Here is a 17,121-nt window from a genome sequence, read left to right as displayed (position 1 = left end):
GGTTTGGGGCCACTGGCAGTGCCCGGGCTGGGGCTGCCCTGTGCCTGGCTGGGCTGCCTGGGTGCTTTGCAGACTTTTGCTTCAGGAAACACCTCAATTTTTTTTTAAAATGGTTTTCTATTTGTTTTAAGAGCTGGTTTATGGATGCAATCAGCTCAAGAACTGAGGAGGGTGCAGCAGATGCCGGGGAAGGGCTTGGCATGGGTCTGCCCTGGCCAGAAGGGGCTGAGCTGAGCAATGGGCACGCGTGCGCAGGTGGGACCAGGGTACGCTCCCTGCAAGGGGGTATTTCCAGCCACTGAGAAATGCTGGTGAAGCAACTCTTCAGAAAAAATGCAATACAACACAGGCACCCTTAAAATCCGGTAGTCACTATAACCCACAGAGAAGTTTGCATTGCGCAGAGCCGAGCTGGGCAGCACAGACCCACTGTGGATGCCTGGGGATTCCCAATTCACAGCCACAGCCGTGGAAGGGACAGGGACAGCCCTCGCGTACCCATTGCACACACCGCACCGGCTCCCAACTCGAGGAGCCCTCTCAAACTCCTTCTACAGCTTCTAAGTCATCTCAGTTTCTTTTCAAGGTTTCAGAGCAAAAGGTCTCTGATGGCAGGGATATCACTATCACGATAGTGATATTGCTGCTCAGCAAGAGCACAAAACGAGGGCACCGGACGCTCCTCTGCTCGCACACAGCAGCGCCCGGGACATGCCCACGGGCAGCCTTGCACCCAGCGGCTTTGACACCGCTCCTGCATCATCTGTAGACGCTTCTGCACAGAAACGATGCTATTCCTGTCCACATTTGCAACAGCAAGTCTGAGACGAGGCAGGAAAGAGCATGGCTGTGGACCGAAGCCACAGGATGAATTTCGCTGTTTCCTCCCCGCGCCGGTCCCGGAGCTCACTCACAGCCAGAGACTCTGGAGCTGCATTTAAAAGCCCAACAACTGCAACGGCGTTAGAGAGTCCTGGCTGCAGAGGAAAGCCTGGAGACAAGCCTCACATGCAAAGCAAAAGATCAAAAACCAGGTGAAGAATAAGGCCAGCCCAAGACATAGTTATTTTTCAGCTCTCCCAGGTCTGGAAAGGCTGGATTCAGCAGAGCCAGGTTCAGCTCCCAGCTGCAACCTCATCATGCATCCATCTACTTATCCAGGGGCTAAAAACCTCTCCTGAAGTTCAGCCCAGGGAGCTAAGCTTTATTTTCTGTAAAAAACATACCAGCGGGTGGTGGCGTCAGGGCTCCCAGGCGAGCAGATGTGGAGGATGCGACATCCCTGCGGGCTCAGCCAGGTGAAGATCACCCTGTGGTTTTTCCTTTGGCATTTCCCAAGTGAGGGCTACCCAAACCAAACCCCAAGCAGCTTATGGAAATTAGCATAAGAGACATTAAAGCTATGCTTTAATTATAGATATATGTGTTGGCAGAGGACAGGGCGGGTGCTCCAGGATCAAAACAGCTCAGAAGGGCCATTAGAAACCAGCTCCAAGGCAGTGAAAGGTGGCCGAGCTCCCTGGGGTCCTGAGGAGCCTCCGCGAAATCCCCGGAGAGGCCAGCGCGGCCACGCTCCCAGCCCCACACATGACGCACGCCCCGTTCCCGAACCAGGCAGGAACGGCTAAAAATACCGGTGTCTCTCCCTCCCCTGAGCATGCAGCTGAGAAACGTTTCCGTTGACTCATTAACCTGCTGAAGAGGCATCAAACGCTCCAGCCGCGACCCACCCCGCCGTTTTAGACGGTGACGGAGGGTGACGGCATCCCGACCCCGGTGACGGCCGAGCCCTGCTCCAATGCACAATGCTCCCTCTCCCAGCACCGTGCTAGCACAAGGAGCAAGTCAGGGCGAACAGTCTCACAACTTTTCACTTGAAGGGTGTTTTCTACGTGACCTAAGGGACCAGAGTTGTCACCGAAGCACCAGGCAGGACAGGGGACAGCGATACAGCTGCTGGTCCCCATCCCTGCGGATGGGGATGCTGCACGTGCCTCTTGCAGGTGCGAACACACTGATTTACACACTCGAGCGTCTGGGGCTGCTGTCCATCCCGGTGGCTTTTTGTTTCGGGGGGTCAGGCAGAGGCTGGGGGCTGGATTCCCACGACACCAGGCTGCGACGTGTCTACCCCCTCCACACCGGCCCCGAGCGAGCACCCACGCCCGGAGCGCAAACCGCTGCGAGGGGGAGGCGCAATTAATAATGCACCACGCTCCTGACCCATAAATCTGCACGATTCACGGGTGATGCGAAGGGTGATGGAGAAGGCCTTGTCCAAGGTCAGACAGCGAGTCCTGGGGGACAGCCTGGGAACGGGAACAGCGGCCCCGAATTCCCACCCGGCTCCCAGCGCCGAGCCCAGGCCAAATCTGGATCTGCTCAGCGTGGGCACGTGCATTTGTTGTGTCTGCTGCACATCCTTAACGAGTTACAAACAACAGCCCAACGCTGCAGTTATTTCAGCGAGGCTCCAGAACAGCTCGGCAGATCATATAATCAAAAGCATGAATGAGCTGCAGAAATATCAGAGAACCAACAACCTCTGCTGCCTGCTGCCACGCCGCTGCCCCAGCTTTGCATTACGTGTGCTTGCCCGGGCACCGCGGCTTCCAGCACCCCCTTGCACCCAGCGCCGGCAGAGTTGGGGTGCCCGTCCAGGCCCCCCGCCAGCCCACAGCCCCTGCTTCGGGTGCTCCGTGTGTGCGGCTCCATGCGCGCCACCGGCCCTTTGTTCGCTCCCTCTCCACTTGCAGCGCGCAAGGCTTTTCCTCCAACCCACCAGCAACAGGTTTTGTCCCTCCGCAGCAATGTGGGCACTGAAAGCATCCCGAGGCAGATGTTTCTGCGACCTCTGACCCAAGACTAATGTTTTCCTTTCTGCGCTAAGCTGCCATCTGCCACGGCCGGCACAGATGACACCCCGGCGCTCCCGCAGCCCATCCCGCCCCGGCACGGCTCCCGCATGGCGGCACGGGGGCTTTGTTCAAATTGGGGATGCGTCAGCCCTGCACAAGCGCAGCCCGGGAACCCGGGGGGGTTTCAGAGGTGCTGGGCGCATGAGGGATGCCCTGGATGCGGGGGGCTCAGCAGAGGCTCAGCCTGCATCACCCCGCAGCTGAGAACGGCCGCGCTCACAGCACCCACTGCTCTCCTGCCCGGCCCCAGGGCGTCCTCCCAAGGGCTGAGACTGTGGCGGGGCTGGAGGTAAAACCCACCTCGGGCTTAAAACGCACAAAATAAACCAACAAGCAAAATGAAAACCAGCTGTAAGCTGAAGCACGGCCACCGGACACGCAGGGGCTGTCCCCCATCCCATGGTGGGGGGCAAGTCCAGGGGGCAGCCCCACGCTGCGGGAGGGGACGGGGGGCTGGCGGGGAGCCCCATCCCGGCTGCTGGCCCCGCGTCCAGGCTGCCTCTTATCTGCGCTGCTATCACGTAACCTCTTCCTCACCCTCATCTGCTGGAAGCATAAACGGCCGTGGTTGTTTTCCCCAAGGTATGAGCACCGTGGGAAAGCCGAGGAGGGGAGGCTCAGGTCTTTACTCAAGCCCCATTTGGGGGGTTTTTGAGACTAATGGGGCCAGGAGAGTCCCCACTGCCTCTGGGGCAGCAGTGAACCCAGGCGCTGGGTGTGGGGTCTCGCCCGCCGGAGGGAGCAGCCCTCACCCCAACACCCGTCCCCAGGTGCAGGCTGGGCTGGGGGGGATGCCGCTCTCTGCTCCCCAGTACCCGTGGCCCAGAGCAGCCATCCCGGACAAGCCACCCTACCTGCGCCCCAGAGTCCCCGGCAGAGCCACCCCAGTGCAGAGGCGGTTCAGAAACCACGACCATGACCTTGCATGGTGCAGAGGGTCCCCACTAAGGGACCGTCACACCCGCAGAGCCCTCTGCACCAGCAAACGTGCTGTGTGACTGAGCAGATGCCTGTGCCAGTGCGGTCCGGACCCTGCGGAGCGAAGCAAGTGGCCAAACGTGAGCAGGACACTTGGATTTCACGTGTTTGCTGGCAACAGCTGAGGGAAGGAGAAATAACCAGCAGGAGAGTCTCCCTTAGCTGCACACAGGACCACAGCCACTGCACGCTGCTCCCAGCCGCAGAGCGGTGACACGATCCTACCCCACCGTCCCCACACCCCTCGGGGTAACCGTCACCCTTGGGCTTACGAACGGGAACCACAACTGCCTGCTTTCACCCCCTCCCCGGCGCAACCCCAGCAGCTGCAGACCCTGGGCGTTAAGCTTGCTTTCCATCCGGCATCCACGCACAAGAGTCACTTTTCCAGTTGTGCCAGTGGCTTCCCGCCTGGCACAGCCTGGAAGCAACACCCCAGCTTTCTCCTGAAGTTACACCCTTTCCCCTAAGACACGTTTGCTCGGTGCCAGCCCAGGGAACCCTGATCTCCCCCAGCTCCAATCCGACCAGAGAAACGGCCGGCGCTCAGGGATATGTCTCCGTGTCACTGAGAGAAGAGATCTGCTTCTTACTGCATCTTCCCATTCCATCTTATTCCATTCATTCTTATTCCACTCTTATTCCCCACGAGCCCCTCCCGTGTTCCTTCACGGAGCATCATCAGGGACCGCAGGTGCGTACGACCGTCTACGGGACGGTCCAGCAGCGTCAGCCTGCCTTGGAAACACCCCGCCGAGCACGGGAGCACGCTCCGGAGCCAGGGAAAGGCAAACAGACCTGGAAAACGGTCCCGCTGGGAAAGCAGAGCTCAGCACCCTGCGCTCTGGTCCCATCTCCTGCCTTGGCATCGCCACCCTGCTCGGGGTGGCACGGCACCCCTGGAACCGGCAGAAGGAAGATGGGTGCAGGGAGACGGGGAACACTTTTGGATGCTGCTCTGACCTCCCTGGGGCACGTGGGGCCGTGGATGCTCCCTCCTGCCCTGGCAGCCAGGGGCTGGCGGGGGCCGCTTGAGCCCCCTCCTGGCAGCAGGCACGGCCGGGCTCACCGCGCCTCGCCTGCAGCTTCGCTCTGTGGTTTCTGGCACAGGCGTCCGTTAAGAAACCAAAGGCTTCGCCACGGCTCCCAGGAGAGCCAAGGCAGAGAAAGCAGAGCTGCCCAGCTCCCCCTCGCCCATGTGGGGCACCCCGACCGGCCGATGCACCCCAAAGCTCCCGTCGGCCCTGGCGCCGGCATGGCCCCACAAACACCTCCGGCAGCTGCGATGCGGCTCCCAGCACCGAAAACCAGCGTTAGACCAAACCCGTGGTTTTTTATGCAGTCCCATCCAGGCCCTGCTTTATTAAACACTCTGGGACACCAGCCTGGGAAACAAACAGAGTCTCACACAGGGAGGGTGGTTGGCAAAGCAGCAGGTTACTTCGAGTGACATCAGGTTAATAAAGCAAGAGCAGATCTCCAGTCTTATTTAATTAAAAAAAGCAAACTGCAATCCAAAGTCTTTGATGTGTTTTTTTTTGTTCCATTTCATTTTTGACCTAGCCCAAGCCATCTAATTGAGATTTTAAGACCCAGACTTTCATCTGGGAGAGAAACTAAAGGAATTCCCAAAGCTGGATATACTCATGGACAGGAGTGGGGAAAAACATGCTACAGCCCTGTTCCTCCGACCAGTGTGAAGGGGAGAGGGGAAAAAAAAATGGCTTTGTTTCTTAAGCAGACATTAGTCAGGTCAGTTTGGGAATCAAAGTTCCCATTGTAATGAAAGACAATATAATCCCATTACTAAGCAAAGTGGCCAGGCTATTCACAGGGTGGTAACTGGCTACCTGGGAAGGAGCTGCCTTTCAATGGAGCTTCATTCACAATAAACATGAAAGATGTCGAAGGAAGAGACCAAGACAAAACTCGCTTCATTCCCACCCTCAACAATGGCTGCTATGAAATATTTTTTTTTTTCCCCAGCTGATGCTTTTTATATCCTCTGCCGGTGTAAATCCGCACAGCCCCATTGTCTGTGGGAGCGGGCTGCCCTGCGCTGAGCTCTGCTCTCCCCGCTCATCCCGGTCCCTGCTCCTTCTCTTGGAGGAGCCCATTTACGGGGCGACCATGAAGGTCCAGCAGAGGATCCCCAGGGAACACAACCTGGGCAGAGGCCGGCAAATGGTCCCACCGCCCACATCAGGGCAGGGGCAAGTGTCCTGGGGCCGGTCCCTCAAGCAAGCGGTGACTGGTGTGCCTGTTAGACACCATCAACTTCTTTTCCTCCACGGTGCTGCCCAGCAGCTGCGGCGTTCGAGAGCACCCGCTGCAACTGCTCCCTGTTTTGATTTTTCATTTGTAAACATTTTCCATTTTAAAATGTTTTATTCTTTAAGCCAACAGAAGGAAAAGTCAAAAGTTGGGGGAGATGAGGAATTTCCACCTACCCAGGCCACCCACCAGCCCAGCACCGCTGCTGCCCGAGGCCACCCTCCCCTCCCCATCCCTTTCGGGGTAAATGCCCATTTTCCCCCGCTCTGGACTCAGTGCTGCCCACACTCGCTGCCTGTGCAGGGCGAATTCACACTGCCTTGCTCCCGGGAGTTCTGGCACGCACGCAGTGCTGGTGTCACCATCTCACTAAGCGATGATGAACTCTCTTATTTTTTTTCCTTTTCCCCCTCAAACCAAGTTTTGGCTAAACACCGCGCTGCCCGAGAGCCAAATATGGAAAACTCCCACCCGCGACACGTGTGACCCCACCATCCCACTCTTCTAATCCTGAACATAAAACCTGAGATTAGGATCTGAACAGCCACCAAGAGTTTAAACAAGCTATATTTAACTCCGATATTTATAAACAGGAGAAGAGGGGGGTTTTGCAGAGCACACGGGTGCCCCTGCGGCACAAACTATCGAAAGCCAGAGCAATTCGTGCCGGGGCTGTTTCGGTGAGACGGTGGCTGGCCAAAGACGGCAATGGCCGGACAGCGATGGATCCAGCTCCCCCCAACCTCACAGCCATGAAGCTGCTGGTTTCTCTTTGCAAGCAAAGCAAAGCTCCTGAAAATAGTTATTAGTAACAAAAACCTCGCCCCCTTGGAAACCATGGCCTGAGGGAGGTAAAGCACCTCCGAGCAGACGGGTATCTGCTCCCGGGATCTGTATCCTGGGATTTCTGTTGCTGCCGAGTTTAACCAAGGAAACGGCGAGGGAGGGAGGGAAGACTCTGCCTCCGACACCTTTTGCCGGCAGAAATCCCTGTGTCAACATGACGCCCTCGCCGAGGGAGCGGGGACAATGGTGGCGGCTCTGCCCTCCGGCCGCAGCCCGCATTCCTGCCCCCCTCCCCTGGAAACCCCCCTTTTGTGGGGAGCAGCAGGCCCTGTGAAAGGGCCGTCTGTCGCCCTGCCTTTTGACTTGGAGGTCTGTGTCTAACATTTTAATAGGGGCTGGGGAGAGGCCCCCCCCTCCTCCCGGGCTGCTCCCCCGCGGGGTCACTCTCCCAGCCCGCCCCGAAGCCGGTGCGCAGGGCTGCAGCCGCCGACGGGCAGCGGGCGCGAGGGCGGGAGCCGGCGGCGCTGCACATCCCGCTGTCGACAGCCACATTCCTCCACCTGCCCCGAGAGGAGCTACTCCATGGGTTAACGGGCCGTGAGTGCCTTTGGGAGCGTCTTCTCCTGATCCCCCTGCGCAAGGATGCACCGGTGGGGCGGGAGCGCTGGGGACATGCTCTCCTCCACGGCTGCTCATCGACAGCAGATAATTTCTATCTTAAATAAACCATTGCACGCTCACACTCAACCCCCCAGGCAGCGATGCCAGGAGGGAGCGTACGGAACTTGGGGTCCCCATTGCCCCGCTGACGCCGGCTCTCTCAGCAAGGGGACATGGGACAGAGCAGTTGACAAAGGGAAGAGCCCAAGTGCCACAGGCTCCTCTCGTTGCTCCTCTTGCGGACAGTTGTGGTGGACACGGGTAGTGTCACATCGTGCCAGGAGCCACAGAGGAGGATGAGGAGGAATCGGCAGCAGGAGGCAAGGCTCAGCCCTGCAGCCCCAGCACTTGCAACAGCCTGGGACTGATCCTGCACAGCCCTGGAGGTCCAAGCAAAGCCTGGCACCGCCACTCTCAGCCACATTGACTTTAGATCAAGCCCAAAGCAACAGGCTCCCCAGCCCATCGGTGCCCCTCCCGGCACCCAGCCCTCCCAGCCCACCACCACAAGGCCGCTTGCCTGCAGGGTGCCCCTTATATTAAATAAGGGCAACGTTATAGCATCATTAAAACTTAATAAATCCATTTCCCATATAAATACCATTAAATTCAGATTTTGGGGAAGGGAATTAGGGTGAAAACTTGTTAAAAGAAAATGACTTCTGCGCAAATAAATTTTTGCAACTTGACTGAGCGTGAAAGTTTCCCATTAAAATGCAACTCCGCTCCCTTTGCTGGAAATGTGCAAGAGCCTAATAACCAGGGCCTAAACATTAACTGTTTAACTGACTTTTCCAATATTAACTCCAGACTGCTGTGGGGGAAGGGCAGGACGTGACGGGTGAAAGCCTGAAGTAGTCATTAATTACTGCTGTGCGAGGGAAGCGCACCCAGCGCACACACCGCTCACACGCTCCCAACAGCCCTTTGCAGACGCAGACGTGGGACATCGCCGGCCGCCAGCGGGGCACGAACCTCGCTGCGCGTGGGGCGGTGGGCAGGATGCTGCTCCACCCTGGGGCAGGGCTCCCCACAGGACCCAGCCAGATGCCTCCCCTCTCAACCCCGCACACGGCCTTTAGTCGTGGTCCTGATCCTGGATCTCACACCGAGCACTGCGCTTACCGACAGGCACCTCCATCGCCTGATTCACCTCCATAAGCCAGGACGCGCCTGGCAGGTCACGCTGCTCCACCTCGCACCAAGACAGGTTTTGATGTTCAGATAAGCAACAGCACATGGAGGGAAACTGAGGCACCATGCAGACCCTTGATGTATGTGGAAACCCCGACAGCGTCCCGTACCGCAGACGCGTACCACCATCCCAGTGCCCGCAGGGCACTCACCAATGCGGGGCGGTGAGACGAGGTGACCCGATCCGCCAGACACGCGCTAGAGCTGTAGACGGAGATGCTGCAATGGGTCCAGGCGCTGCCGCGCACTGAGGAAGGCAGAGTCCAGACAAGGGCACGCAAGTGTGAAAAGGCACCATCACACCTTGGCCAGCTGGAAGCAGCGCCGAGCTGCTCTACCAGCAAGAGTCCGATGTCAAAGTAAAGACTGGGGTGTCCCCAGGTGGGCATCTCTAACTGTCCTGGGGCTCTCCAAGCAGGCAGATGGGAGCTGCCACTGTCCGGTGTCACTAAGACCTAGCGGAGTGCTGCAAAGACTTCCCAACATCACACATGATAGATGTGCAGAGAGAGTTGTGCTATTAAGTCCAACTGGGTCTTCTTCAGCCCTTCAGAGCCCCTGCTCCGCAACCCTGACCAGACCCTGCTGATGCTGGCAGTGCCAAAGCAGGGCCCTGACCCTCACACGTCTCTGCTCCTGGATGCCTCCGAGCTCAGACACTCAAGAACCAAAACTGCAACACTCCCCTCCGCACCAGAGCAGCATTTCTACCGCTCATTCCAGATCTTTGGCTGATGAGTAGCTGCAGTTTTACCCCAGACCAATGCGTGAGCACAGCGCTGGGCTGGTGAGCGCCCAACGCAACGCCCATTGCCAGCAGTCCCTGGATGGCGGTAACACCAACCCACCGCTGCCGATACCTGTTGAGACCAACCCCAAGAAGCCCAGCACTGCAGAATGGAGCCCTTCCATGGATGGAGGGACTGGGGAAGCTGGGATACCTCTTACCGCAGCAAATCCAGGCTCATGAGGGCACCATGGAGCAGGGCAATGTCAGGGACTTGCAGGATTTTGGCACTGCCACTTCCATGTGCTGGGGCTCAGCGCTGCGTGCCAAGGGCATGCAATGAGATGAAAAGACCATTCGGAAAGCATCTGGAATCACCTCAAACCCTCACCTTTCCAGCCTGATGGTCTTTCTAACCCTGGTGCCCAAAGCAAAGGGCTGCAGGAGGTCAGCCCAAGACCAGCCTGGGGAGCGGTGAGCGAGCAGCCCAAGTGCCCCGTGGTGCTGCCCCATCCTGGGTGGCAGCAGGAGCCGGCTGGACACAAAGCCACGCACCTGCAGTGAAGCAGATGGACCCCAACCACCTTTTTGGCCCCGGGATGGAGGCAGGACTCAACCGAGACCCCACTGCAGGTCTGCTTTCCCAGCGGGGTTTGAGTTGTATGCCAGAGGCTCTTCCACTCCACAGCTCCTATACATGGCCTAAAACCTTCACCTGGAGTTTGGTGACACGTTAACCATGGAGAAGTCTCCATCCAGATCCAGAGCTTACCAGCTCTCGGTAACTGCACCCCGAGGCTACTCCCTCGTTAAACATGCTGATGCTCTATAAATTGCACATTCCACTCAGGTACACACGCCGTTACCATTCAGGACACCTACCAACATGAGCAAAACGAGGGTCAGCACACCTCTAGGCCTGGAAAAAGCAGGTTAATTTCCAAACAATGTTATTTTAAAACTTGCTAACTGCCTGCTGATTATGTTATCCAAGCCCTTAATTGGTGAATAGCTTGGCCTTGCAATGACCAAGCATGTCTCCCTCATGCTACATACAATAAACCGTAACAGCCGTGGAGGTGAGATCAGGGTGTGTAATATCAGCTGGAACAAATGGACATATCGTGGCTTCCAGCAGGTAAGAAGACAACAAATCAGAGATTTTGGTGGAATAAAACGTACTCTGTATGACGAAGCGAGCCACCTCCAGAAGCTGTCCATGGAGCAGAGCCCTGTGCACTGCATCACACTGCGGGATCACACATTTAACAGCTGCAAGTACCTGGTGGGGAACAGCCCCTCTGATCTCAGGTGGTGATGGCCACTGCAAATACCTCATCCCCTCTGGATCCTGGGGAGCCCCTGAGCAACTTCATCTCAGCAGGCATCATCCCACCTCTCCTGCTCACCTCCGTGCCACAGGTACTGCTGAGGGACCCACCGAGATATCTCCTCCTGAGCGTGACCCATGCTGGCCCTGCCCAAATGCAGTACAACCCTCTGGCCATGACAAGTACCAAGCCATGAGAAAAATCAAGCAAAAAAAACTCAGCCCAACCAATAAAATCCCAGGGCAAGTTAGCAGGAGTCAGTGGGACCACCTGAGACAACTGATAACCATCAAGACGCCTTGCAGAGAGGAGAGATGTAAACAGAGATTCTTCTAGAAAAGAGCTAATAAATCCCACTGCTGTCCCAGTGACCTCACCAGCTGGGCTGCTCAGCTAAGTTTCTCTTCCACTAAAATCCGCAACAGGTGATGCTTTTGTATTCTTAATCTACCCTTTTACCCATTTCCACCTTGTTCTTTCCGAGAATGAGATCAGACTCGAAAAAGCCATGAAGAGTTCTCAACATGGCTGAATCACCGCTTGTCTACTTCTTTAAGAGCTTCCTCTGGTTGATTGTTCAACACTCCACCCTCTTCCTCTCCAGCACGGAGACTGCATTTTTTCTTTGTTATTATTTCATGGAAATAACGTTGGGTTAAAGCACATGAGAAAAACCAAACCAGAAGGAAACTTCCGCCCTTTACAATGAGATAACAATGACTGAGCAGTTGAATAACTTGAAGGGCACAGGGAGCTGCAGGGCTCAGATCACTCCTCTGTCTTCCTGGTTGTCTCCTGAAAGAGTTTTGAGCTAAAATAATAATCTCTTCCCACTACGGTCCCCCTCTGAACGTTTCTTTCAAGGTTTCTGGCCCGCTGCCTGTGGAAGCTGGTGGTGGCAACGGGCACCAGCTCAGGAGCCATCGCCCCGGCTGAACTACAACGCCGCGCTGATTCATAAACAGAGGAAGTACTTTAGCAAACCGACTTTTCCCCCTTTTCAGCGCAAGCCTAGTGATTAATTTAACTTATTCTTTTCCTTTGCAGTCTCTTTGGCTTCTCTGGGCAAGAGTATGACAACTCAGACGCAGCTCCTCTGACTTTAGTGGTGAAAGACTGGCGGAGCGGGGTTTGAAACTCAGCCCTCTTTCATGCCATCTGCTTTTAACTAGCGGAGCAAGGGAGGTCCTGGGAATAAATGTCACATGGCACAGCAATCTAAAATCAGTCCCGCTCATTTGCAGGGATGCCAGTCAAAACTACAGTTATCCAACAGTCTAATTAGGAGCTATCACTGGAAGTCAAAATGACCTTTTGGAAAACCTTCTCATTTTGTCTGGGAAAATGCCTTAGTCAAAGGCAAGTGCCTTTTCTGGAAAGCCACAGCTCCCCAGCGCCGTGAAACCACACTGCAACACCGCAGCAGCCATCGTCTGCAGACCGGACCTTCTAAAGCTCCAGATCTGGCGCAAGTGCCACGCATGGGACACAAACACCCCGCGCCTTCAGCTGGGGTCTGTGCAAGATGCACAAAACTCTGCTGCTGCTGCTCTTCCAGCACTGAAAGACCCGACTACCCCTGCCAAGATGGAAAACAGCTCCAAAGGCGGCTTAATTGCGCCGCTTCTGTCACGAGCCCTCCAGCCGATCAAATGCTCAGTCCTCTCCATTCAATTAAAGCCCTGCGTGCCCCGGACTGCCTGGCAAAGAGACAAGCAAGATAAGGCACCTGGAGTTTTACAAGCTATCACTGTAAAATAATAAAGGTAGAGAACGCTCCTCATCTCACACCCGCGATTCCCTTTCCGTAACGGGGCTGATAACTCGGTTTTGGTGTTATCAGAGTCGTCTTCATGTAACCCAACGAGCTCTCTCCCACCACAAACGCCGGGACGCTTGTCCGCTGGAGTAGCGTCTCCCTCATACGCTATTTATTTCACTCCACTTTCTAATTGGATTTGTGGGGGCAGCACAATGGGGCTTTATGGCCAAACTTTGTTAAGTGCCAGGCCGAGCAGAGATGTGGCCAGCAGCCAAAATGGTGCATTTCACGCAGGCGCCAAAGGGCAGTGCCAAGCTTTTCTGCGTCTGGTATCTGTGTTCTTGGCTCTGCTTTGTTTAAGAAGCTTGGAAGCAAAACTCCTCGTAAAGAGATATTCAAACAAGTGAAAAACCAGGATTTTGCGAGCTGCTATCAGATACCTTGGAAAGTTGCACCTCCTCCAGTCTGGCAGTACCTCTAATATCTGCCCCCATCGCACATGGAGCGTACCCTGCACGGGACAAGCGCTTTAACACGCTGAGAGCACACACCTTGGTTTCCTGCAAAAATAACTCGCACACACTTGCGAAGCCATCCTGGCGTCTGCAGCCAAGAGAGTGGCGGTTATTCACAGCTAGCAACGAAGTAGTTCTTTAAAGTTAACTTTTTCTCCTAAAAAAACCCACCCCAAGCCTACTTTGGAGGCTTCTCCTCCAAATAGAGCTCGTACACATCAGATCTAATTAGATTCCATCACCATCTGCACACGAAATGTAAATCAGGAGTTGCAGAGACTTAAGAAAAAAAGGGAAGAATGACCACAAGGAAAAGGAGGGGTGTAAGGTTGGGGAGGGGGTGGAGGGTTGGGCATTCTGGGAAGCCATACATGATTAGTCACACAGCATTAATCTGCCTCCCTTAACAATAGCTGCCGAATTTCGACCGAATCCCAGCTGTCGCTCTTTGAATGAAAGAAAACAAGATTTAGAGCGTCAAGCGTTGGTAAGGGCTTCTGTGCAAAAAAAAGTGGCGTGCATTCATTAGTGGCTCACAAAGGGACCCAGCCTTTGTCCATTAAATTGCTCATGTGCCTGATTGATTTGCTGATTTATTTGCACCAAAGGGTTGGGGGGCTCAGCTTGGTGAAGGGGGTGGGAGGTGCCCGGCTACCGGGCAGAGTAACGGCACCCAGGCGGATTTGCAAAACGCAACACACATTGTCAAGGGAAACTGCCATTCAACAGGTTGGGATTGGAAATGCCTTCAGGTTCCTCCGCCGAGGACTTCCTATTTGGAAATTTGGGGTGGGTGGGAACGTCTCCCCGCCTGCTCTCAGCTCAGGCCACGTTCAACAGGCAGAGGGGAAATCTGGCCGGAAAACAGAGCCTTGCCCATTCACATTTCTTTTATGGAATAGTTTTAAAAAGGGAGCTGGAGTCTTATTCATTTCTCTTGGTTATTGTTCCCTGGGAGCCTGGAGTGAATCGGCCATCGCTGCGGTGGGTCGGCTGGTCCTTCAAAGAGTCCCAACGCTTTACACATCCGTTTCCCCACAATCAGCTTGGAGAAAGCTCCTGCCTGGGTGCCAGGTCCCGCCAGGAACGCCAGGCTGGACCGCAGCTTGGCACCGGCAGGGCTGCGGGAGGAGGTGGCCTGCCCCAGGCGATGTCCCACAGACCCACGGACATCAACGGGGCAGCACCAGCAGCCAGAGCCACGCCATGAAATCTCTCTTGAACGTTTATTGGAGACATGCTGGACACCGCACCATGAACTGCCAGGGTGCAAGGGACTGAAAGGCAATGCTTCGGGGCCAGGAGGGAGAAGCTGGAAGACAGACAGACAGACAGCCTCCCTCCCCACCCGACGGTCCAACGAGCGCCGCGGGCTGGCCCTACCTCCTGCTCCATCAGCAGGGCAGTCTGCATAGGTTAACACCAGCAAAACATGGCCCTTTGCCCATGTTTTTCCACCCAGCTAGGAACAAAGCCCGATCCTGCCAAACTCGCGGCGACTCCTACACAAGCAGGTTATTCTTGCCACTCAAGGAAAGAAAACGCATCTTGCCCTATTAAATCCAGAGCCTTCAAAGCAAAGTCAACATGCATGTCAATACTTTGGTCGGGGGAGATGAAAATCCTCTGGTTCCTCCATACTTACTGGCACACCTCCGTCCCATTGAGAAAAGTTTCACACTTGCCCCCGTTGAGGCAGGATTCAGCAAGCTGCGTGCACCGTAAACCTGCAAACAGAAGGAGAGCGTTAGCCACAGCGCAGGTCCCAGGCAGCAGCGGGTGGGGGGCTGCATCCCCTAGCACCACCCGGACAGGCTCGCCGAGACCCCTGGAGTGCCCTGCCCCTGCGCAGCCTGGTGAGATGGGGGCTGCAGCACCCGGCGGCCCCCACCCGCAGGGTGATGGAGGCGGGCAGGGATCACACGGCCCCAGCGCCGAGAGGCTCACCTAAAAATAAACTCGGGGTGGGCTTGAGGGTAGGCTCTGCCTTCTCCTCCAGTGGGAGGGCTGACAGAGAGAAACCCCAGATCAGGCTCGAGTGACAAATGCCATTTGGGAAAAACCATCCACCCGAGGGCCCATTAGTTATCATTAACTCAGTAACGAAATGAGTCGCCCGTCAAAACTTGCTATGAGTAAAGGTTTCATTGTCTGGCCCTCAGAGCCAAATTCTGCGCAGTTACCACAGCAACTCGCTGAAAGTACCAGAATCGCTTCCGATTTCCACCCCGGCTCACTCTTCCCCTTCTCTGCCCCGCTACCTCTTCACGGTAACCGGTTCTGCGACACGCGTGTGCAGCCAGAGCAGTTTCACATTGAGCGACTATAGCTTCGCACCGCCACCGCCAGAACCAAACTTCTCCCCTGGATGGCTGCCGAGCCCCACGCGCCCCAGGGACACCCTGCTGCGCTCGGGGCTCTGTCCCCAGCCCCGCGTGTCCTGTGGGGGATGGAGTGGGGTGCAGGGGACCACTCTGGCCCGGCACAACTTTCTGCAAACTTTGCCTCCGAGGGGCCGGGCTCTCAGCTGCCCCGGTGCGGAGCGGGGTGAAGGCAGCCCCACTGCCTTCCCTTCCCAAAATCCTCCCAGGACATTCCTGCTCCGGAGGAGGCAGTTCGCTCGGTCCCGGGGCGAGGGGGGGCATCGCTGGGCCCCGGGGGCATCGCAAGGCCCCGGCCCCCCGGGCCGGGCTGCTCTCCGCTCCGCCCCGCACCTCCGGCCACTTTTAGGGCTCTTTTCCCCGGCCCCGACTGGCCGCCCCCGACGGTCACCCAGCGCTTTGCGGAGAAGCACCCGGACCCGCCCCGGGGCCGGCGCCGGGGGGGGGGGGGGGCCGGGGGGACCCCGGCTGACTTTCAAGAAACAGGAAACCGAGAAAAATTTGCAAAACGGTCAAAAGCTCTCGCGGAACAACAGGCAGGAGCGCGGCCGCCTTGCGCGCCCCTCCGCCGGGCCGAGCCCCTCCCGAGCTCCGGCTCCCCCGGCTCCCCGCCGCGCCCTGAGCCGGCCGCCCGCGGCCCCGAGCTCCGGTCCCCTCGACGGCAGCGAGCGCAGTTCCCCGCGGCACCCCCCAGTACCGAGCTCCGGCTCCGGGCGGCCCCGAGCGCCGTTCCCCCGCCACCTCCTCCGGGCCACCGAGCCCCGTCCCCCCTCCGGCCGTGCTGAGCCCCGCTCCCCCCCACGGTTCCGGCCCCGCTTCCCCCGGCGGCGCCGAGCTCCTGTCCCCCTGCAGGAGCTAAGCCCGGTTCCCAGGCATCCCACCGCACCGAGTCCCGGTTCCCACGGGTTCCCCACGTCCCGGCCCCCCCCCCGACGGCGCCGCGCTCCGGTGCCCAGCCGGGACCGGGGCACACGCCGCACCCGGCCCCGCTCTCAGCAAACTTCCTGCCGGGCGCTGGGGCGGCCGGTCCGGGGCCCGTCGCGGCGGCCCTCACCTCGCGTCAGGGCGGGCAGCAGGAGCACCAGGAGGCCGGGCGCCAGGAGCCGCTCCATCCCGCTCTGCTCCCGCCGCTCACAGCCGCATAGATCCGCGGGGCCTCGGCCGAGCCGAGCCGAGCCGGTGCCGGTAGGCGCTGCCCCGCCGGTAGCCCCAGACACACCGCGCCCCAGCGCCGAGCGCAGCGACTCCGAGCGCCGGCGCCTCCCGCGGCTGCTCAGCCCCGGCGGGCCGGGCCGGGCCGGGCGGGAGGGCGGGGGGGGCGGGCCGGCGCGGGGCGGGACGCCGCGGCACGGCACGGCACGGCACTGCACGGGATGGGACGGGACGGGACGGGACGCTCCTCCCCACCCAGCCCGGGGGGCCGCCGCTGGGAACCCCCTTCCCGCCACGGAGGGTCCCTGCGTGGGAGGGAGTGGGGCTGCGGGGTCCGCGCAGCCCCCACGGGCAGCCCCATGCAGCCCCCGGACACCCCCAGTGCAGTCCCCCCCATGCAGCCCCCGGACACCCGCAGTGCAGGGCCCCCCCCCCCTCCATGC

The 17,121-nt window shown here is 57.9% G+C and overlaps 1 protein-coding gene across 2 annotated transcripts in view; it reads right to left on the bottom strand.

The window, feature by feature from the left end:
• NOTCH1 (notch receptor 1) overlaps positions 1-16,745 on the bottom strand; it is a 44,510-nt gene extending 27,765 nt beyond the window's left edge. For both annotated transcript variants that reach the window (XM_075170706.1, XM_075170707.1), the window contains exons 1-2: positions 16,581-16,745; positions 14,791-14,872 (exon numbers count right to left, since the gene is read on the bottom strand). In XM_075170706.1, the coding sequence (XP_075026807.1) occupies positions 14,791-14,872; positions 16,581-16,638 (140 nt within the window). In that variant the 5' untranslated portion in view covers positions 16,639-16,745. The remainder of the gene's footprint in view (positions 1-14,790; positions 14,873-16,580) is intronic.
• Between the last annotated feature and the right edge of the window lie 376 nt (positions 16,746-17,121).

Source organism: Calonectris borealis, chromosome 21 (assembly GCF_964195595.1).
Source record: "Calonectris borealis chromosome 21, bCalBor7.hap1.2, whole genome shotgun sequence".
NCBI classification, from domain to species: domain Eukaryota; kingdom Metazoa; phylum Chordata; class Aves; order Procellariiformes; family Procellariidae; genus Calonectris; species Calonectris borealis.
Note: the sequence above shows the minus strand (reverse complement) of the source record. Positions and strands in the feature narration are given on the sequence as shown.